At 46.1% G+C, this 23,189-nt stretch overlaps 1 protein-coding gene across 5 annotated transcripts in view; it reads left to right on the top strand.

Moving 5' to 3' along the window:
• The window catches only part of LOC119402433 (ferredoxin-fold anticodon-binding domain-containing protein 1), a 157,349-nt gene that overhangs the window by 115,452 nt on the left and 18,708 nt on the right, over nucleotides 1-23,189 (top strand). For 3 of the 5 annotated variants that reach the window (XM_037669583.2, XM_049418639.1, XM_037669580.2), the window contains exon 4: nucleotides 18,871-19,008. The exons of 1 other annotated variant lie outside the window; for it this stretch is intronic. In XM_037669583.2, the coding sequence (XP_037525511.1) occupies nucleotides 18,871-19,008 (138 nt within the window). Of the gene's footprint in view, nucleotides 1-18,857; nucleotides 19,009-23,189 lie in introns of all 5 variants that reach the window. One more of the 5 variants, XM_037669582.2, reaches the window with a different exon arrangement.

Below are 23,189 nucleotides of genomic sequence, written 5' to 3'. Positions count from 1 at the left end.
GCTTGCCCCGCGCCGGCCACTCTCTCACCCTTGTGGTATGTCTGTTTTGTTTCCATTTTCACTTGTTGAACGTCACGTGCGCAGTCCCGATGCCTTTCCAGGAAAGCCCCACAACCCCGTCGCACCGTTTGTGCCATGCCTGTGAGGGCGGTGTGGTGTACGGTTACGTCGACAGGAGGGGAGGACTCAGTGATTCCACTCCTGCGCCAACTGCGCCAAAGTGCGCCAAATTGTATTTATTGCGCAGCCTGATAATATCGACGAAAATTGCGCCAAACTGCGCCAAAGTCTCGGGTTTGGGGCGGCGCGTCAGAACATGCATTCACCACACGTCATAGATCGTGAAAACTTGTGACGTCATCATGGCGTCATATATCGTGATGTCACGTGATGACGTCATCACATGGCATCGTCGCTTTACACTGCTTCCGTGATCGGTGCACAGATCATGGAGCTAGCGCAAAACCAGGTGAGGTGCAGATAGCTTGCAGAGAAGGAGGGGGAGGATCAGCACACATCGATCTAGAAGAACCTGGCTTTCGCCTTGGAGTTTTCTTAGGGGAATGCATTAAGGACAGTGTGGCTCTTTGGCATTGAGGCACTGCTGTACATCACGGCGTTTGTCTACCACGTCTGCTGATAACCACATAGATGTGTTTAGAGTGTTATTTCATAAACGGTAATTTTATTGATCCGGTATTCTGTTTATTTGTTAGTGTCGAAGATAATCACCGAAGAGGTTAATCCAGAACACTCAACTGCATGAGCCCTTATTTTTTCATAGCGAGTGAAGTATGGAGTTCTCCTGAGATGATTTTTTCCCATGAGATTTGCAATGAATCTAAATATTTCTAGCCTTCATAAGAGCCCCATAATATTATTCAGGTGCTTGAATATTAATGCAATATGCTTCTGTAGTGTACTTCGGGATGTGAAATTTGCTGCTCCAGAGTACTCCCAGATGCAAAATTATCTGCTCTAAAAGGCTCCAAGATGAAAATTTTTGCTGCTCCAAAGTGCTCTAAAACGGAAATTTTGCTGCTCCAAAAATTGCTCCAAATCAGATGTCCTCGGTAGCATCACTGGGAGGACTGCATGCTTGCGTGGGGGGCTGGGAGAGACGCCTTAAGACCCTGTAGAAAGCGGACTTGCGTCCCAACGCTGAGATGTTTCGTGTTTGTGGTTGGGGACCCCGCGTGAGGCTACGGGAAATCCTTAACAGACTCAGGCTCACTTAACTTTTTCTCAATCGGACTCTCACTCAGACTCAAACTCACCAACATAATACTCAGCTGGAGTCACTCAGACTGACGGCTTCACTTGTGTCTGAGTGAGCCTGAGTGAGTCAACTCATGAGTCCGTTAGCGTAAAATTAGCTTTTAGATCATGGTGTCAATCCTTTTTAACGCCAATATATTACATAATTGGTGCTCTACGATACACCCTTTGATCTTGTACCTTCAAATACGAGATATCATCATATATCGTATATCACCATTATCAGATATCAATTCAGTAAGGACATCTTTATGAAATACGCGACTCACACGAGATATTTTTATCAATAATTTCCCATGAAAGAGTTTGCATGTGGGGGGGGGGGGGTCATGGCACCCCTTTCCCTAACTCGTGCCTCTGATCAATAAATACTGAGGTGGCGCATGAATGCTAGTATGCTGAGATAAGTGTAAGTAGATTTGACTATAAACGTAAGCCGATATAAGGCTGAAGATGAGTGGATGGGACCATAAGTCGGCAACAAAAGGTGGAGCTCACTTGGGCTCACTCAAGAAATATATTTTGCGCTTGGAGCTCACTCGGATTCAGACTCGCTAAAGTTTTCATCAACCGGATTCACTCAGACTCAAACTCGCCAAAATATTACTCACCCGGACTCACTCAAGGTCCATTCGTTTCACCTGCACTTCGTGAACCGGTTCATGGTGGCGCTGCACTCCGGCATTCGTTTCACGAGTTCAGCATGGCAGTGTCGGCACCGCGGTATTCGTTTTAAAAAAGCGCTTTTGTGTCCGTGTCGTCTCTCTTGTGGGTGTGTGTTCGCGCTGTTACCCCCTTAATCTACAAGATGAACCAACTCGCCCAAGAAGAAGTATTAATAAAAAAGTGCAGCCGTCGTGCAAGGCTAGTTCACGAATTCCCTGCACTTGCTTGTGAGGTAGTCCGTGCATCACAAAATGGCTGGAACCGCAGCAGACGACGCAGCCGACTGCATTCGTGGCTATTTTAACGGCACATAACAAATACGTCAGTGAACGTTTTCCGGTAGTTTGAAATGCCAGGCAGTGTAAGCGACGGCAACTTCTACGAATCACAACCTCCACAATTCGCGAGACCGCCAACCATAGCAGAGGGCTTGCACGGCATCTGCACTCTCGTATTCGTTTTGGCATCTGGTTGCTGCTGCACTTTCTCAAACGTTCCCTGCACGACGACGGCACTGAGACGTCACCACCATGAACCAGTTCAGGTAGTGCAGGGTGAATCGAATGGACCTTCAGACTTGCGGCCCGATCTGAGTGAGTCGACTCATGAGTGACTCATGAGTCTATGGTTGTTACGTGTGTGTCAGGTAGCGCAGTTATCCCTTTTGTATTAAGATGCACCAACTCGCCCACCAACAAGTTCTTGTAGACTCATGAGTGACTTTGCTGACCTATGGCGACAGTTGGTGTGGCGATTTTTTTTATCTTAAGGGCGTCTGTCACCCATTTCTTTTAGCAGTTCTTCGAAAATGCCTAAGTTACCACCTTCCTTTTCTTGATGTCACGACAAGTGTTGCTAAGAAATCGCAGTTGTCGGGATTCTTAAAAGAAATTGTTGATACTGTGAACTTTTCGAAAGCCAGATTTACATTAGAGTAGTATTTATATAATATAGACAGAACAATGCTAACCGCTGCACTTGTGAATAACCTTTTCCCAGTATACTGACCGCCGTATTTGCTTTTGCCTGGCCATGATGTATTATTCCGTGTACGTAGAATGTGTATATCGCCAGCAGCGAAAATGTTTTTTCTTTAAACTGCACACATCCACTCTACCAGTGATGACATGGCTCAATGAAAAAGCAATATTTGTGCCCTGGACTCTAAATTGTAGACTCTGTAATCAACCTGAGACGATAGAGCATTGTTTGATCCATTGTCGTGACACATTTTATTTCTGGGACATTCTAAAGAGAACTATCAGAAAAGACCTTCCTATCACAGCTCATGGTATTAGGTTCCTCCCTTTCAAAAAGAGTTCCACCAATAATACACCATATTTATTTATGTCATTAGGACTTTATTCACTATGGAAAAGTCGCATGATCGTCAGACACGCCGATCCACCACGATCGACGAGGTCTGTCTCCTGAGAAGAAGCTGCTCAAGTGCGCAGTGTTGTTGAGACTTTTCAGCCCATTCCGGAGTGGCTTGCACTTCTGGATGCTTGTGTGTGCTTGCCTGACTTTTGAAATGCTTCCTACTGTAGGGAACAATGTGGGTGTTGTGTACGTTAAAATAATTCTAATGTGACGAATTATGTAGTGCGTGGTTCGCAGCATTGACAGGTTATCTTTTCATGAATTGAAGAAAAAAAAAATGAGGCATGGCGTGCGGAGTGAAGGGTCGCAGGTTTGAATCCCCGGTCATGATTCTGCGAATTTTTGTCTGCTGAATTATCTTTATTTGTGGCTTTTATATATATATATATATATATATATATATATATATATATATATATATATATATATATATATATATATATATATATATATATATATATATATATATATATATATATATAGTTGCAGCAAGGAAGTCACGTTGGCCCCGGTAGAATAAGGAACAAGAGAGAGTACGACGCACGTTGGTTTTTGCGGTATGTTTACTGACGTTTCGGCTGGTGGACCAGCCTTTGTCAAAGTAACAAGTACATGTCAACGAGTCTCCTTATAAATACGATATACATGAGATAGCATAGCATGGCGACGTAAATCAGCGATTACACAATTCACTGCGTGCAGTGCTCATGACGGTACAGTTAGATCACATGCGGAAAAAAGAAGAAAAAAAGAAAAAAAAAGTACAAAAATCACTTCTTCGCGCACACAGCATTACTATGTACGAACGCGATATCGACAATTACAATGCTAACATGGCAATATCAATGTGCCGCGGACAGTGCAGCGAGATTGTACGTTCAGTTATTGCGAGGCAAATAGTTGAGTAGTCTACTCTTTTTATTGGCGCGTGCGCGGTGAAATACAGTCTTGCATCCATACCTATGGTAACAGGAGGGGTGATTAATCAGCGCAACTAACTATAAAACATGGATACATAAATGGACACAATCAAAGCGGCATGACCGACAGTATTCAGCAAGCTTAATCGATGACGTAACGGGCTGTAGGTTCAAGCGCAAAGCTGAACTTTCATGGATTGTCCCAGTTAAGGCTGATGATGCTTCGTGGGCACGCTAGAAAGTGTGCCTGTACTTTCGTTTAGACCTGATGAAACGGTGTTGAATTTATAGATTAAGTAAGACTCGCGGATTTCACGATCATGATGAGAATGAAAGCCTGATTCAAGTATAGTGGCCCTGATTTTGTCGAAAGAATGCCCTGGTAAGCGGATATGTTTAGAAAGCGGCAGGTTGGGTAGCGTATTAGTATGAGATCTATGGTTGTTGAAGCGTACTCGGAACGGCGTTTCAGTTTGGCCAATATACTGTTTTTGGCAGACGGCGCACTCGAGCATGTATATGACGTTAGAGCTATCGCAATCAAAGGAGCCGCGAACCTTAAGGGTGAAGTTTGAAGACGTACTAATGACTTCCTGGGTGTTTTGCATATGTAGACACAACTTGCAACGTGGTTTGTTGCAAGCTGCACAACCAGATATTGTGGGTACATTTAATTTCGACGATGTTAACATGTCGCGGAGATTCTTTGACCGCCGGTAAACCACGCGAGGTGGTTCAGGAAAGATATTTTTCAAATGTTCACTTTGGGTAAGGATGTTGTGGTGGCGTTTCAGTATAGAAACAACCTTTGGCACTGATGCTGAGTAAGTCAATACGAGATTAGTATCAGTACGTCGCTCAGGTAAACAGTTTCCGCCAAGAATGTCGGCTCTATTCAATTGGTCTGCTCGGTCTATAGCGTCATCAACCAAGTCCGTCGGATAACGGCGTTTAATGAGAGCGCTTTTAAGTTGCTCGCAATTCGATACGAAGTCTTTGCGGTCGGAACACAATCGCTTAAATCGATGAGCCTGACTATAAGGTATACCCGTCTTGCAATGTCGCACATGGCTGCTCTGGAAATGCAGAAGCTGGTTTCTGTCAGTAGACTTGCGGTATAGTTTTGTGACCAATTTTCCTTCGGAAAGCATGACAGTGACATCCAGAAAGTTAACCGAATACGTAGAATAATTGTGTGAAAGCTTAATTGACGGATGAAAATTATTAAATCCTTCTATAAACTTTAAGAGGGTTTCCTCTCCATACGTCCAGATCAAGAATATATCATCTATAAAACGTCTATAAAACAGAGGCTGCAGGTCAGTGCTAGACAGAAAATCATTCTCTAGAATGCCCATGAAAATGCTAGCATAAGTAGGGCCTATTCGGGTTCCCATTGACGTGCCGCTGATCTGAACGTAATGACAATTATTAAATTCAAAGTTATTGAGTTCAAGGATAAGCTTTAATAGCGATTGCAGGGCTTCTTTATTGATGAGTCTCTCGACAGAAGAACCCTCATAAGCCTTAAGCACTGCGACAATTCCATCGGCATGCGGTATGTTAGTATAAAGTGAAGCGACGTCCAGTGTTACAAGTATTGCACTTTGCGGAATGATAAGACTTAATATGTCTCGAAGAAAATTATTAGTGTCCTTGACAAATGATGGAAATGTCTCGGGAATATGTTTAATAACGGAGTCAACATAGAGAGACAAATTTTCGGTTATAGTGTTTATACCGGATATGATCGGACGGCCCGGGTTACCTTGCTTGTGAATCTTCGGGAGCATGTAAAATCTGCCGGCCACAGGACTGAGCGGTATAAGTGACCGAACAATTTTTTCCTCTAGTTTTTTCTCCTTTGCTAGTGTCGTAAGCTTATCCTGCAAGATGGACTTAAAGTTATCTGTTGGATCGGTCGGGAGGGCTCTATAAAAACTGTCATCCGAGAGCTGTCGGGTAGCTTCCGCTATGTAATCCTTCCTATTAAGGACAACGATTGCTCCTCCCTTGTCGGCAGGTTTAATAACAATGTCAGCATTATTGGACAGCTGTTCAAGCGCTACTTTTTCCTTCTTTGTCAAGTTATGTCGGTAAGGAACACGGGTCTTGTACGCCTCAAGGACCTCACGTTGCACAGCACTGATGTACATATCGAGACATTGATTTCGTTGCGGTGGTGGTGTCCATCTCTTGTGCGATGACATAGGTAGTGTAGTATTGCTGGAATTTTCACGGCCGTGAAAGTATTCTCTTAGGCGCATGTTTCGGGCAAAGTTGTCCAGATCTTTTAGAAGCTGGAATTCATTAAATCCACCTGAGGTTGGGCAAAAAGTAAGACCCCTCGACAAGGCAGTTATTTGAGCCCCAGAAAGAGTAATAGAGGATAGGTTTATAACATTGTTGCTTGGTTCAGTGGGCATACTTCTGACTGACGACTGAGTAGGGTCATTATTTGTATTAGCGGTACATATAGAAGGGTCAACGCCGTCGCGAATGAATTTATTGCGTTTGAGCGCGCTTAAGTTATTCTTCTTCTTACGCTTATAGGCTCCCAAGAATTCAGTCTCACGAGACCCCAACTGAGAAGTGAGGCGGGCTTCCTCGTTATGAAGGCAAAGCATACGGGATTTGTAGTGATCAATAACTATGCGCAGCAATTCCACAGAGGCGTCACTTAGTACCTGTTGCCACTTGGCTTTGTGTAAAGCAGAAAGATCGCAAGTTGCCGGTTTCATTCTTAGTTGTAAACCTTTCGGAACTTTAGAAGCACTCAAGTATGCCGACAGTGTAGTGACATGCAGCTCGGAACGGATGCCTTTCTCGGCAATCTTTCTAGATTTCAGAAATGTTCTAGAAGGAACATTTGAAAAATATCTTTCCTGAACCACCTCGCGTGGTTTACCGGCGGTCAAAGAATCTCCGCGACATGTTAACATCGTCGAAATTAAATGTACCCACAATATCTGGTTGTGCAGCTTGCAACAAACCACGTTGCAAGTTGTGTCTACATATGCAAAACACCCAGGAAGTCATTAGTACGTCTTCAAACTTCACCCTTAAGGTTCGCGGCTCCTTTGATTGCGATAGCTCTAACGTCATATACATGCTCGAGTGCGCCGTCTGCCAAAAACAGTATATTGGCCAAACTGAAACGCCGTTCCGAGTACGCTTCAACAACCATAGATCTCATACTAATACGCTACCCAACCTGCCGCTTTCTAAACATATCCGCTTACCAGGGCATTCTTTCGACAAAATCAGGGCCACTATACTTGAATCAGGCTTTCATTCTCATCATGATCGTGAAATCCGCGAGTCTTACTTAATCTATAAATTCAACACCGTTTCATCAGGTCTAAACGAAAGTACAGGCACACTTTCTAGCGTGCCCACGAAGCATCATCAGCCTTAACTGGGACAATCCATGAAAGTTCAGCTTTGCGCTTGAACCTACAGCCCGTTACGTCATCGATTAAGCTTGCTGAATACTGTCGGTCATGCCGCTTTGATTGTGTCCATTTATGTATCCATGTTTTATAGTTAGTTGCGCTGATTAATCACCCCTCCTGTTACCATAGGTATGGATGCAAGACTGTATTTCACCGCGCACGCGCCAATAAAAAGAGTAGACTACTCAACTATTTGCCTCGCAATAACTGAACGTACAATCTCGCTGCACTGTCCGCGGCACATTGATATTGCCATGTTAGCATTGTAATTGTCGATATCGCGTTCGTACATAGTAATGCTGTGTGCGCGAAGAAGTGATTTTTGTACTTTTTTTTTCTTTTTTTTCTTCTTTTTTCCGCATGTGATCTAACTGTACCGTCATGAGCACTGCACGCAGTGAATTGTGTAATCGCTGATTTACGTCGCCATGCTATGCTATCTCATGTATATCGTATTTATAAGGAGACTCGTTGACATGTACTTGTTACTTTGACAAAGGCTGGTCCACCAGCCGAAACGTCAGTAAACATACCGCAAAAACCAACGTGCGTCGTACTCTCTCTTGTTCCTTATATATATATATATATATATATATATATATATATATATATATACATACATACATACACCGGGTGTCCCAGCTATCTTTAGCCAAGGGTTAAAAAATACAATATTAGAGGCAGGTGGGTGAAATCAGTTGCAAATTACTGAGTCACCTTGCGCGCTACAAACAATTTTTTGTTTTGTAATTAACTAATTTGTTAATTATTTAACTACATTGCTAAATATTGACTTTAGGCAAGAAATGCGACTTGCAAAGTTCGAGAGCGTCTTCAGAAACCCCCAATGCATCATTTGCGATAAAGAAAGTCTCACGTATACCATTTTTTCCAAGCTGCAAAGAAAGCCCGCGAAATGCAAAAAGAACCCCGTGACTAGCGCATTCGAGCGCCGCGAAAATGGTGCCCTCAGCCGAGGTTTGAGCGAACGAAATCAGCTGCGGCCCGGACTCGCCGGCTCCGTTGCAGCAGTAGGCCGTTAAGTGGGCGGTGGTTTCTTGGCCAGTTGCCAGCCAGATGACGTGCGTGACGGCGCAAGTTGTAGCGAGCGCGGGCCAAGAAACCACCGTTATTATCGGCCTACCGCTGCAACGGAGATGGCGAGTCGCGGCCGCAGCTGATTTCGTTCGCTCAAACCACGGCTGAGGGCACCATTTTCGCGGCGCTCGAATGCGCTAGTCACGGGGTTCTTTTTGCATTTCGCGGGCTTTCTTTGCAGCTTGGAAACAATGGTATACGTGAGACTTTCTTTATCGCAAATGATGCATTGGGGGTTTCTGAAGACGCTCTCGAACTTTGCAAGCAGCATTTCTTGCCTAAAGTGAATATTTAGCACTTTAGTTAAATAATCCTAATTAACAAATTAGCTAATTACAAAACAAAAAATTGTCTTTAATGCGCAAGGTGGATGTCAGCAATTTGCTACTTATTTCACTCGCCTGCCTCTAATAAGGTATTTTTTAACTCTTGGCTAAAGATAGCTCGGACACCATGTACATGTACGGGACATGACGGTGATAGTGATGGCAAAAATCCGCTGAGAATGTCCATATAATTGCTATCGTAATAAAAGCTGGTTGAGTATAAGCTTGGAGTGAGAAAATGCAAGGAAACAGGTAAAGCTCATTTTTAACCGCATGTAACGGAAGATGTTGACATATTTTGTTAGATGATTAGTAGCCACCAGGAACAAAACCTGCATGCCTACTGCTGCAGCATACATCATTCAGGAGCAGCACGGAATCAAAGGAGCCCATTTTTTGTGCTTTTTCTCAATTGAAATATATCTTGTGTTGGTGATACAAATCGCTCTTGAGGCTGAAATACCAATCCAAGATGTAAGAAACTTAGTCGGCACTTGCAGCAGTGCCCATGTGTTAGAAAAAAATACTATTTTCAGATAATTGATTCTTGCCATTAACCCTAACGCACACTGACTAATGGATGATATGTAGCGTTAGCACAAGGGACAAGCAGAAGTGTGCATGGTCGTCATTTGCAGTGCGCTGCTGAAACACAGGGAAGGACGCATGAAGAGAACACACAGGTAGAGACAGGACGAGCGCGACCCGACAAATGTGACAGTTGTTAGTCCGTACTTGTGCTGTGTATACCTGTGTGTTCTACTCGTGCATCCTTCTTTGTGTTTGAGCAGTGCGCTGGTAGTGTTCAGCTGCCAGCCCTTCTTCGTATAACATTCCACTTTGTCGATGCCACATTCATTGCTTTGCCCTTGCAGCGAAACTGACTTCTCTTTTCTGCACCGAGGACAACAAAGATAGGTGGTACCCACACATTTTTAATTATTCACAGACGCTCTCAGTATCACACGGTAGTCCTCATGACTTGTACATATGGTTTTCACTCTCTGGAACAGACTGTTTGTGTGAATATGGATGAATTGAGTTAAAATGTAAGTACTGACCCGTATGTATAGACTTCCTGTAGACTTGAAAAATCACACCGGTGTTCCCGCAATTGACGATAACGTCAAGAAATGGTAGACAGCCGTTTGCTCCTTGGCCAACAGTACACCGAATCGGATTTTCAACGCTGTTCAGTTGAGCAGTGAAAGCGGTGGGGGAATCCTTGTTAATTATGCAAAAAACAGTCGTCCACATGCTGTTGAAAGGCCTTTGGAGAAGGGTTGTAAGAAGCGAGTGCGCAACACTCAAAATCTTCCATAACGAGACTAGCAGCAGAGATAGGTGCGCCCTTAACAGTACCATGCGTTAGAGGGTAAAAGTTCTGTTGGAAGACACAGCATTTATTCGATAAGAAGAACCTGAGGAGGCGGGACAGGTCTCTTGGGCAGGGTCAGCTTTGAGGGCAGGGATGCACAGCCACTGGAACACTGCGCTGAATTTAACATCAAATGAAACCGTGATGTCGTCATGAGCAGGAAGCGTTTCAATGAAGCAGCCGAGACACAGGTGCCGCTTTTTCCAACGAGAGGCGAAATAATATGGTTTAAGAAACCAGATGGCTTGTGCAGAGGTGAGCGAGCGCAGTGAACGTGGGAATGCCCCCCCACTTGTGTATCCTTGGTAGGCCACGCAGGGCTGGAGCATCGGTCGGTAATAGAGTGACTTGTGCCGAGGTGAGACCAAAGGAAAGATATCGGCTACAAGTCCCTTTGCAGTTTTTCTGTGGGATCACGTGTCGGGCGGGTGTGGGTGCTGGCATCACTAAGCAGTGCCAAGATCTGTTGAGTGTAGTCACCGCTACGATCAAAGCAGTTGCATTTCCTTTGTCGGCCTACAGAATAACCATGTCTGGATTGCTTGTTGAAGTGAACGACGCGACACGCGCATCGTGGCTGGATAACGACAGCGTTTATTTTCTTGCTGCCGGCTAGTATGGGCTAAGGAAGGTGTTTACAAAGTGAGGGGCAGTGTTGACGCTATGATGTCACTCAGATACTGCACTGCTCAGCCTTGCGTTCCTCTAGCGACAGAGCAGAGTTTGAAGAAGCAATGAAATGCTGAGGGGTGCGCTTGAGTGGTACAGTGCTCAAAATGGCAAGGTTGAAGAAAGATTGGTTTGCAAGCCTGGGAACCCACCTTTGTTTGCCCTCTTTTCAAAGGGGCTTTTTGTAAAGTATGAGCAACATGTGAAAGTTTGCCTGATGCTATTGCCACACACAGAATATGCTTAAAGAACGAAGTGAGAACAGGATGCCAGCAGAAAGTATACTGCTGCAGCTATGCGAAGGAGAATGACACTTTGGTGCAGAAGTTCCTCTGTGAAAGATTGGCTTGTCTGCCTCTGTTGTTTTTGTGCAGTCTTATTTCTCACCTGCTTTCATTATCACGCATGCATATTTTAACGCGGTAGCGTTAAAGAGCTCAGTTCACAGAAATGGCGTCTACGTCGTTGGTTGTGAACGAAAAAGCAGCGTTGTCCGTGAGCGAAAATTCGAGATAGTTGCAAATAAATATATAAATAAAAAAATGGCTCCTGTGGGAATTGAACCCAGCACTTCTGCATGGCAAGCAGGTGTTTTATCACAGAGCCACGCCAGTGCTTGAAACTGGTTTGGGAAAAAATCCTATATGAATGTCATGTAGTGCAAAGAGTCTCCTTTACGCATGTAATATTGCATGGCAGAAGCGTAGATTTGCACCAGGCATCAAAACATGTGAATTGCACTTTATTTTAAAGGCCCACACATTACAATGTGCTCAGGCATAATTAATCACCACGTAAGAGCATCAAGAAAGCGTGCAGCTGCGTCTGTTGCCTTCCGGGCGCATAGTGGGTACTTCAAGAAATCTGAAAAGGGAGGACTATGGTGTAGTGGGTACTTTGCAACAGTATTTGCAGTAGGCATTCTAGGATACGTTGAAACAGCGAATGTTACAGGCACAGACGTTCTTTTTCTTGTGGCACGGTTGGGGCGTCAACTGAGCAGCGAAGCTAGGCTAGCACTTGAGAAGGTGATGCAAACAAGGCCCAATTACGCTATCACGTTCTGCTCTTGAAGGCAAAGCCCAAGCATCCTCCAAGTTTTGATGTGCTAGTGCAGAAAAGCAGTGAAACATGCATGGTTTTTTTTTCTATTGTGATTCAGCATGCGGAATGTTGTTTTAAGGGCCATTAAACAACCTCGCGGTCCAAAATTTCTAATGGAGTAATAACTGTGCACTTGCACAATGTGGACGTGCTGTCGCAAGAACTTTTCGAAATAGGTGCTGTATCAAGGAACTTACGTGGTATAGAACTACCTGCGCTGGCTGGTTTCTGTTTCTCGCTCATCCTTCCCACCCTCCTCTCGCAGCGGAGAGGGTAGGCACAGCCCTTTGTTGCGACTACGTCATCGGCGCGCAGCCGACGACCGAGCGAGGTTTCTCCTACGCGTGTCGTAGCGACGCCAGGAGGAAGTGCGGTGCGAGGCACTAGAGTGCCTCGATGTCCTCCTCGCCAGCCCCTGGAGGAGTACATCGAGGCACTCTACGAGGCACTGGCGAGGCCCTTCCCCTAGCGGTAATGTAGGGAGACGCCTCTCGGAGGCTCTCATTCTGGCAATACCACTTGTCCTCTCGGGTGCTAGAAAACGGCAGCACAGAAAATGAAAATGCGGACTGCGCGGCCGAAGCGGCATCGCCACAGAGCCAAGGTGCCATTTCGTAGTGCAAAGGACCAATCGACAAGCTCAGTGGTATGAAGTGTTGCTCATGGGCAAGATTTCATCACTACGCGTACAAGGGGGACTGGACAAGCGTAGGAAAGAGGCGTGGGAATTGTTTTTCGAAATGGAGGGTCTGCGTTGTGTGCAGCGCTGTAATATTCGCAAAATGGGATCGCGGCGGTCTAGTGTACGAATTAGCGAACTGGTTCGGGGGGGGGGGGGGGGGGTGTAAAAAAATGTCGGAGCCTGTTTACTGGCTCTTTAACTGCTACAAAATGCCCACAGCCAGAGTTTCGTCTCACCGGTTCTGCGCAACTGACACCAGCCTTCACCTCTGTTGAGCATGCCCACAATAAGAGGAACGTCGAGCGATTTCCACAAACATTGGCAGATGGTTTTTCGGAAGACAGCCAGGGGCGTAGCCAAGGGGGGGGTTGGGGGGTTCAACCCCCCCCCCCGAAATTTTTCAGTTTTGCTTGCGTATATAGGCACGCACACATACAAACGCACGCACGAACATACATAAAGTATGGTTGAACCCCCCCCCCCCCCCGAAAAAAATTTCTGGCTACGCCCCTGGAAGACACCCTTGCCACAAGCAAAAGAGGAAGATAGAGAGATGGTTAAGCAGAGAGAGAGAGAGAGCGAGGGAGTTATCTCGGTGCCGCATCGGATCCACTTGTCAGAATCTGTCCCGAATGAATGTATTGCATGGCACTGTTGTTGGCACTACTGTCTGTATTACTCCACGGTCCCCAGAAAACAGGCACTTGTGTCATAGCAATGCAGATGCGCTGAGTGAAGCACAAACGAGAAACGTAACAAGGGGCAGGACTAGTGGTGCGCAAACTTTCAACTGTTTATTTTCGCAAAAGCACGTCAAAGATATACACAAAAAACACTGAATATAACAAGAACTATATTGTAACGTGTTGTTCATGGAATCAGGTCATTTTGGTGCTATGCTGCACCAGAATGACCTGAAAAACACGCAAAATCATGGAGGCATTTTTCATGTTTAAATCACACGATCACGTGAGCTCTGCATCTATTGCCCTCAGTGAGGCATCATTTAACTTTATTGACAACTGCCAGATTAGTTAGGAATACACATGCGCAGCATGATAGCACCAAAATGACCTGATTCCATGAACAACACGTTGCAATATAGTCCTTGTTATCTTCAGTGTTTCTTGTGTATATCTTTTGCGTGCTTTTGCGAAAATAAACAGTTGAAAGTTTGCGCACCACTAGTCCTGTCCCTTGTTAGGTTTCCCATTTGTGCTTCACTCAGCGCATCTACATTGCTATGCCGTACCAACTAGCCCAAATTGAAGCTTTGCTGAACACTTGTGTCACCTGGTCACTGGTCTTTCTTTTTTCCAGGTGTAATAACTAGAGGCCGGATTCTTAGGCACTAAAAAGCGCATTTTAAGTGCCACAAATAGGCTGCCAAAACAACGTTTTAGGTGCCAAAAACAGGCAGGCAAACACGCTTTAGGCCTCCAATGTCATAAACGTAGGCACAATAAATTTTTACATAAATGCAAAGAATTTCAAAACTAAGACGTGCGCGACCTGTATCTACGACAGGAAAGCAAAAAAAAAAAAAAAATTCGGCAGATCCCACGTACCGTGGGAATCGATGTTATGCGAAGCATGCACGTGATGGTGAATGGCGCAATTTTTCACACTGAGCGAAACGTTACGGAATGAGGCTTGACAAATGTGGAAGTGGTGTACGTACACTCATATGTTGAAAAGTATATGTATTAGATAACCAGTTGTTTACTGTTGCATAACGATGCCAACATGGGTGTTACCAACACCGGACGCGGTAAGCTGATATGTAGTGCTTATAATCTTCAATACAGGATAGCGCGAATCCGAACAGGACAAAGAAGGAAGAGAGATGCACAGGACAGCCGTTACTCGCAACTAAGCTTCATTCAGGAAAGTTTCCCTAGATATACCCACAGCCAAGTGGCACGCGCAGGCGCACTGCACGTACGTTACAGTCGCAGTTACAGTTGTTATGCTTATACTTGTCCGTTATGACGGACGCACACGCATGTTTCACGAACCCGTGTGTATGTGTAGATGGTGTTGGCAGTTCTTGAATGAGGTCATCAGCGTGATCAGTGAGCATCAGCAGCTGGAACGCACTTGTAATCGGATCCGTTTGTGATCGTGGCTACTATGGGTCTAAGTGTAGTGAAGTGCGAGGTATAGTACCGCTGGCGGAATTCCTGGGTGGCTCTTACGATGAAATAATCTATGATGCCTCCTGTCCTGGACGTGGCAGCAAATTTTCTCGATGCCCTGTCCACATTCAAGCCGTCTTTCACGCAGTATAAAGACCAGGCGTTGTTGGGTCTTGATAAATCAATGTTGAAATCACGGCAGATTTATTGTAGGAAGCACTGACCCCGGTTTTTGCGTAATCAACGTGGTCCACGTTGCAAACCACGTGAACAAGTGCATGGTAGTTGAGCGTCTTCCAGATGTGTTATGTCTTCAGCTTCCTCACTTTGCTTGCGTCCGCCGCGGTGGTGTAGCGGTTACGGTGCTCGACTGCTGACCCGAAGGTCGTGGGTTCGATCCCGGCCGCGGCGGTCGCACTTCGATAGAGGCAGAATGCTAGATGCCCGTGTACTGTGGGATCTCGGTGCACTTTAAGGAATACCAGATGGCCAAAATTTCCGCAGGCTTTCGCTACAGCGTCTCTCATAATCATATTGTGGTTTTGGGACAAAAAACCCCAACAATTATTAATATTATCACAATTCCTTTGCGTGTCAATGTGTGTGTGTTCGCGGTTACTGTGTTGGTTGAGACTTTGTATCACCTGTGGCACACACCCGTATAACATGAACTCTGGTATGCGGGTATGAGCCACACGTGACTGAGAGAAAGGGTTTCATGACGTACGCGACAGGTATTTTGCGTTATTCATGTCATGACCAGTGAATGGTGTTCGTCATACACTGATCCCCTGCTGTGCCAATTTTGGTATATTACAAGTCATGGAGACGACCAGGAGAGCGCCCAGACGTAGGCGGCTAGATAGATAGAGAGATAGATAGATAGATACGTAGATAGAAACGCCCAAAGTGCCTGAGGTTCGCTAAGAAATGCTTCGCATTTAAAAAAAAATGTTATTGCTTACGATGCCACAAAGGCGCCAACAGTTGAAAATAACCGTGCAATTGTCATTTGTCCTGCGCGGTACGTAGAAAATGGTCTCAAGTGTACACTATCAAGTAAACACACTCCTGGGTCTCTTGCTTTTCTTTTCGGCATGGCTGAGAAGGGCAGCACAGGAGCAGATAGCCAGACCACTAAAATACTAGAAGGGAGAGATGCCTCGTATTGCCTGGTTCTAACCATGTGGGGTCAATTTCTCCCGTGTTGGTGAGCACCTTAAGAAGTATATTACAAACGAAACAAAAGCCGCATGCACGTCACATTTTTCTTTCTTTTGATGTTGACTTACCATTCTCTTCACGGCTCTCCACGGTTTCGCATTCGCCAAGTGCTCGCGCCATGTCAGCGCGTTGACGTATGGTGGTCGGTGAGTCTCATTTCACCGCTGCTAGCGGTTGCTTTCCGGAAGTTGAACTGAAGCTCCTCTATCTTTCAAAAGTAGCGAAAGGTTTTGATCCAGCCGCCGTGCCCTGCAATAGGCCGTTTTGGGACTCGTGACCGTTTGTCCTTCGCGCCCTGCCCTAAGGGTCCAGCGGTGACAGCGCTGTGCCGGTGTTAGGTACGGATGTCTGTGTTTTGAAGCGTGGAGTTGGACCATTTTAGTAAGTACTTCACGCGCCCCTCGCATTGTTGTTGCAAACTGGAAGGGCCTATGTATGCTTGAGTAGAGGCAGGAATTGTGTGCTTGAATATAATGCTTGGAGCATGACGTGCTAGTATGCCGGGCTTCGGCAGCCTCAGTGCGCGAAGGACGGAAAAAAAGGTTTTTTTTTTCGTTCCTCACGGTGACAACAATATCTGCTGAAGGAAGGTATGACTCCACAAAATCAGGCGCAAGGAACTTGTGTGCTGACATAAAACACCCGGCTACATTGAGTGATTTTGCAATGCTTATAACTTCAAGCCACCTTTTGCCTGGACAGGGTGCTTTTGTTCGTGCATATTCATGAGCATTATCTCAGCAATGCTGTTACTGTTTTGGTATTCTTTATGCTGTAGATTTGTGCGTAGTAATGATTGTAGAATCACGCCCCATATTTCTCGCAATAAATAGCTCGGGACCCCAATATAGACGCATTTGTTTGCGGGGTGGCTTTAAGGCTAAAAAGCCCACAAGGAAAGGACCATATTGGACTACTTTTTTGCCACACTTTTCTGTGTTTCGCCCCACTGCTTTGCGCGAGGTCGATCAAGGCTCCTTCGTTGAAACATTCCGCGTGATATCTTCAATGCTTTGGACGAGTCCCAGTAAATAATACTGCTAGACACCCGGTCGAAAAAAACTGAAACCATATACCGCACCGAGCATCTTTGCTTATTGGCCAAAGCAAAAGGAACGGAAGCCATCCTCTAAGCCAGTGAAGGAGGATCAGTGCTCACAACAAATGTTCCAAATAAAAAAGTTTGCTATGAATTACTGCAATAAAACCCATTTTTGTGCTTTTTTATTCTCTTGCATCTCTACAAAAAGACACATAACTCAGCTTTTCTGGTCATAGTCTGATGTTAGGGCCTGTAGGTGTATAGATACCCCAAATTTATTTGAAATCGCATTGGGCAACATTGCAACAAACCTTTATATTGGCTGGGCATAGAGGCGGTGGGGGTAGTAAAAGGGGGGCGGCTTTGAATAAATGCATTTCTTTAAAAACAGGTAAACATTAAAATGGTTGAGACACTAGTGGGCGTGCTATATTTTCTAGATCTCGAAATGTACTCTAGTTGCTGATATTCCACACATGCAGTGCAACTCTTTCTTCTAAGCAAACCTATTAGAATACTTGAAAAACACAATAAGCTTTGGGGACAATACCCTCTAACCATAGGAATACTTCCAAACGCTTACAAGCGCAATGAAATCAATAATAGCGCATATTTGGCACTGCGTACAACAATAGCGTTGGGTACCCATTGAGGTTGCCGAAAGTAAGAGTAAGCTCACAACATGCCTATTTTTTTAGAACTAGATAATAATCGCTATCAGCTCATCAAAATTTCACCTCTGCTTCAAGTTAAGCTGAATATCAAAATGTGCAAAGAACGAAAAATAAATGCGCTGCATGACAGGTGCTGTGGGAAACTGCTCAGAAGCTGCCTCGGAAATGCATGTTTTTTTTTTCAACGTTTAATGTTCTCCTGCCTCGTTCAAGTTATTGTCCTTGCAGGTTTATATTTGATGAGCATCGTAGGTCCCAGATGCTAATGATTAAGCGATTCAAGCGTGTACTCAATTTGGTTTCAGGTGTCTGCAAGATGCACGGGAGCAAGCGGCGCATTGTCTGCTTCTTGTAGCCTTCGGCAAGGCGCGCGCCTAGTTGTTGCTACCTTTCAAAAAAGGCGGAGCCTTAGGTTGAACTAGATGACTAGGTTAAACCCCATAGAGTTTTGAACAATCATTTTTGCCCGGTAACATGAATAACGGTCTCAAACTGCACTCGAAAGCGAAAATTGAGGTTAAATAGTGTTCATAAGCATCTATTTTGAAAATAGGCATTTATAGGCACTTATACAAATTTAGGCCCGAATGCCAAAAATAGGTGTTTATAGGCACTATAAAAACACTATAAATGCCATTCTTAACCTCTAATTGGTGCTCCTATATCAAATTGGGGCGATAGGAACGCAAGGAGCAAAACAGGCATTTGCCTAAAATCTGGTCTCTAGTAAAACATCACCGTACAACAGTGAGACTAGCTTTTTTTCCCCTTCGTTGCTCTCTGCGAGTTAACCCGAAGCCCTTTTGTTTTAATCGGGTAGAAACTGTATGCAGGGGTGGTGCCAAAGGCTTCCACACTGAGGGTGCCCTGACGCATGTGTTCTGCCTGGTGGGCAGTGCGATCCCAGTGCTGCCCAGTGCTGCCCCGTCTGCCACCTGTGCAGAGCAGAACCTTGTGGCCACTCGCATCAGGTATGCAGCATTTTTGCCTCTGGCATTGCTTATCCTCCCTCGGCTGCTCCAGAAAGGACAAAGTCCACAGGCCCTTCTTCCTTCCTTTTTTGCATACGCAGCGGCAATTGACCTTTACTATGCGTACACAAATTATACGACAGAGCACGAGAGGTCTTCCCAGAAACTTCAACGATGTTCAAGAACTTGTGCACAATTAGAATGCAAAAGTGCTGTGTGTGCAAGAAATCTAGACATAGAAACTTTCTTCAACAGTATAGTTAACTTTCCACATAAATTGTATGGTACTTTAACATCAACTGACAATGTTGACATAATTCGTGAAAGCACAGCATGTCTCAGCGTTTACATCTACAGTGAAACCCACATATATCAAACTGGAAAAAAATAACTGGAATTAATGTTATCTATCGCACATCAGTTCTACAGAAGGCAGCGGAAGGGTTAAGAAAGGGAAATTGACAACCACCTGATTTCGGCGCACGAAGCCATGCGGATTTCTTGGAAAGAAAGCTTTTCAGTTTGTCCTGGTCTCGGGACCTTTCCTGGGCAGTCATCTTACCAATTGAGCTAAGCAGGAAGCTAGCAGTTGGCAGCATGAGAGCACGCGGACACATGTTATTGCAGATCATTTCTGCGGAATTCTGCGGAATTCTGCAAGGTGGCACTTCCTGAATTGGTAGACGACCACCCCGAAGAGGCATTGGTCCCGAGTTTGATCCCCGGACCAGGACGAATTTTCTGGCAACTAAAAAGCCTTCTTTCTGAGAAATTCGTAGGGCTTCATGCACTAGAAACAGGTGGTTGTCAATTTCTCTTTCTTAATTTGATATATCATATAAATCTATCTAGAACTTTTAAAAATTTATCAATGTAAACAATGCGTCTCGTAAAAACTGTTCTTTACTTTCTCAAAAGATGTACTGCGGGCATATGAGCATGGAAAATTGTCTTTGACCCTATTTTGTTTCTTCATTTTCAGTGCATTGTTAAGCATGCACTTTCAAACTCTGTCCAGTGGCTGAGAGTAGCGGAGTTCTAATCACATGCAGTTGCCGCAAAGAAAGCTCATTCCATCAAGTGCATTGGAAAATGCAGACATGTCGGAATGCGTTGGGTCCTCGTTGCTGTCACTGGCGAACTCTGGTAGTCTGAACACTTTCGTGATTGGAAGTGAAGTCGGTGTTTGTTGTCCAGTAAAAAGCAGCGCCTGGAAAGCAAGACCCACCAAATTATCCAAGATCGTCAAGGGATTCAGTGGGGAATCGGCACCACCGGAAATACTGAGACCCAACTCTGAAGGCAGTTCTGAATCGTTTGTTTCTTGACGTTCCATGACGCTTTTCAACTGCGAACTTTACTGCCGCACTCGTTTAATTCAGTGTTCTCTAACCAGAGCCACCCTGAAAGTCGGGGCTGTCCAGCGTAAAAGCAAAATCTTTGCATTCTCGTCAATCATGGAGCCAGAAATAGGAATTGTACAAGATCGCCTCAACGTCTTCATCTGTGCGTACCTGTTGTTGTGTAGGGCAGGGGCGCGGCGTAACCCGTGTCGGGCCGATTGAGAGGCCGAACGACGGGAGGGTGCGTAAAGTGACGACGCGTAGACCAAGCTCCGGCGAGACTTCCCTCCCCCGTGTTGGAATTTGGTGCATTTGCTGTAGGTGAGGAGGAACACCCTGGACTTTCCTCCTGAAGTCCTGATGGTTGATCCTGGGTCGCAGGCATCGGAGGGTGCACTTCAGCAGGTGCGCCGTCGCACTGGACAGCCGGGGCACTAGGAACGGATTGCTGAGGCAACAGCTCATTTAACATTTGAAGCAGTTCATCCACATAGGGCAGTGGGAACCTGTCGATGACGATGGCCTTGTTCGGTTCTCTCACATTGACGCAGAGGCGGATGTCCCCGTCTTTCTTACGGACGACCACGAGTGGCGACACCCGTTTGGATGCCGACACCCGCTCGATTGCCGACACTCTGGATGCCGACACCCGATCTAGTCGACGCAGCTCGCTGGCGACTTGTTGCCGGAGCGCCAGAGGCAGGCGACGCAGCTTGGCGGACACTGGTACGATGTCCGGCCGCCTCTTGACACGGTGGACGTAGTCCTTGACCAAGTCCCAGCTCCCCGTCGAACAGGTGCTCGAAACCCGGAGGCACACCTGCAGGAAGCTGCGAGGAAACGGGTGAAGCCAGACGACACGTTAGCGTTGCGCCGTCAATGAGGAGTCCCAACTGCTGGATGACGTCGAGCTCCAGCAGTGAAGTGCTGTGTGCTGTCACATAGAAGGTGACAAAGGCCCGCTTGCCATGGTGCTGCAAGTCTGTGCGGAAATGGCCCAGGACCGGTATGCGTTGCTTCGAAAAATTCTGCAGTTGGATGGACGTTTGGAGCAGTTGGTGCTTCGATGCGAAAAGCACGTTGAAGTCCTTCTTGGTCATTAGTGATGCAGTGGCTCCGGTGTCCACCAACATTGACATGTGACCTCCGACGACGACAGGGATGCGAAGTCCCTTGGGCCAGTCGGCGCAGCTTGGACGGATAGTACTGTGGCAGTGCCGGAGTCAGCGTCTCGGACGGGGGTAACTTCCTGCAGTGACGCTTGTCGTTTACGGCAGACTGCCGCGAAATGCCCCTTGATGTGACAAAATTGGCAAGTTTTGTTTTTGGCCGGACAATTTCTGTAAGTCGCCAAATGCCCTAACTTGCCGCAGCGAAAACAAGGGCCAACTTGAGGCTTGGAAGCAGGCTGACCCTCTTGGCCGCGAACGCCGTCCTGGAGGCGCGCTGACGAGCCCGCGTAGCCATCTTGGACGTGGCCACCCGTGAAGTAGCGAGCGTTGCTTGCGTCAAAGAGCTCTATGCGGAGTTTGGCAACGCGCCCGGCAACGTCGACGTTATATATGACGGCGCTTGGCTCACGCGCAGACATAGGTCACATGTATGCGCTGCCTTATTAAAATGTACAGTCGTCTCGTTATAGACCATATCGTACTGTCGAAATTTTGCCTGGCTTGCACCACGGACCCAAGGAAGGCAGGACGTTCTGCCTGGCTCATCCAGCACGCCCCTCTGTGCCAGAAGAATGTCGACTGCAATGCTGGCCAGATGGAAGTGGAGGCAGCGCTAGACTTGTTTGGGCGATCACTTGAGAAGCATAAGCTTCGATACACGACCATGCTGTCGGATGGTGACAGCAGAACATTTCATGCACTTACAGAAAATGAGGTCTACGGTTACGTCAAGGTAGCCAAAAAAGGACTGCATTAATCATGTGCATAAACGTATGGGAGCTGCCTTACGTACACTTGTAGGAAAAAAAAAAAGCTCAAGGTGGCTCGCTAGGTGGCAAGGGAAGGCTCACACAACAAAAAATCAAGATCGCCTCTTACTACGGTTACGCTTTGAGAAGCCACAGGAACGACGTTCCAGGCACGCAGAGAGCTGTGCTTCCAACTCTGAAGCACATGTCATCTACTGATAAAGCACCGAAGCATGACCTCTGCCCTGAAGGCCCAGACTCGTGGTGCAAGTACCAGAGAACTGTGGCGAAGAAAGAGAAGCCTCCACCACACAAGGACAGCTTGCCTGTTTTTGTGAGTGAGGCACCGGAGCTGCCCATGTTCAGGCGGCTGAGTGACAGAGCGCTCCTGTAAAGGTGCCGTGATGGGATCACTCAGAACCCAAGTGAAAGCCTGCACTCTGTGATTTGGCAGCAGGCCCCTAAAACCCAGCATGCATCCTTGCGGAGCTTTGAGAGGGCTGTTGCAAAAACCATCAGCCGCTTCAACCAAGGCATAACGAAGGGCAGCATAGAAATTGCCGAGAAACTGGGCTACAGCGCGGGCTACAACCTGGTTCGTCGCAGCCTCGGAAAAGACAAAAACGGGCGGCGAAAATCGCAGAGAGAGCAGCTCAACAGCAACTCAACCAAAACGAGACTGGCGCAGGGTCACAAGCCAGCAGGGGACCCTGCTTACAACCCTGGTCTGGACTGTCCTCATGCAAATGGTGACAATTTTTTCTAAAATAAATATTGTGTGCTTTCAACCTGAACATTGTGTAGGTGTGTTGTATATGCAAGGGCAACATCATTGTTCAATTTTTGTGCATTCTTTTCACTTGCAACTCACTGGACCGGCCAAAAAGTAAAAAAAAAATCCTTCTCCTGATGCGTCA

Source organism: Rhipicephalus sanguineus, chromosome 8 (assembly GCF_013339695.2).
Source record: "Rhipicephalus sanguineus isolate Rsan-2018 chromosome 8, BIME_Rsan_1.4, whole genome shotgun sequence".
Taxonomy (NCBI): Eukaryota; Metazoa; Arthropoda; class Arachnida; order Ixodida; family Ixodidae; genus Rhipicephalus; species Rhipicephalus sanguineus.
This window is presented reverse-complemented; position numbering and strand designations above follow the sequence as displayed.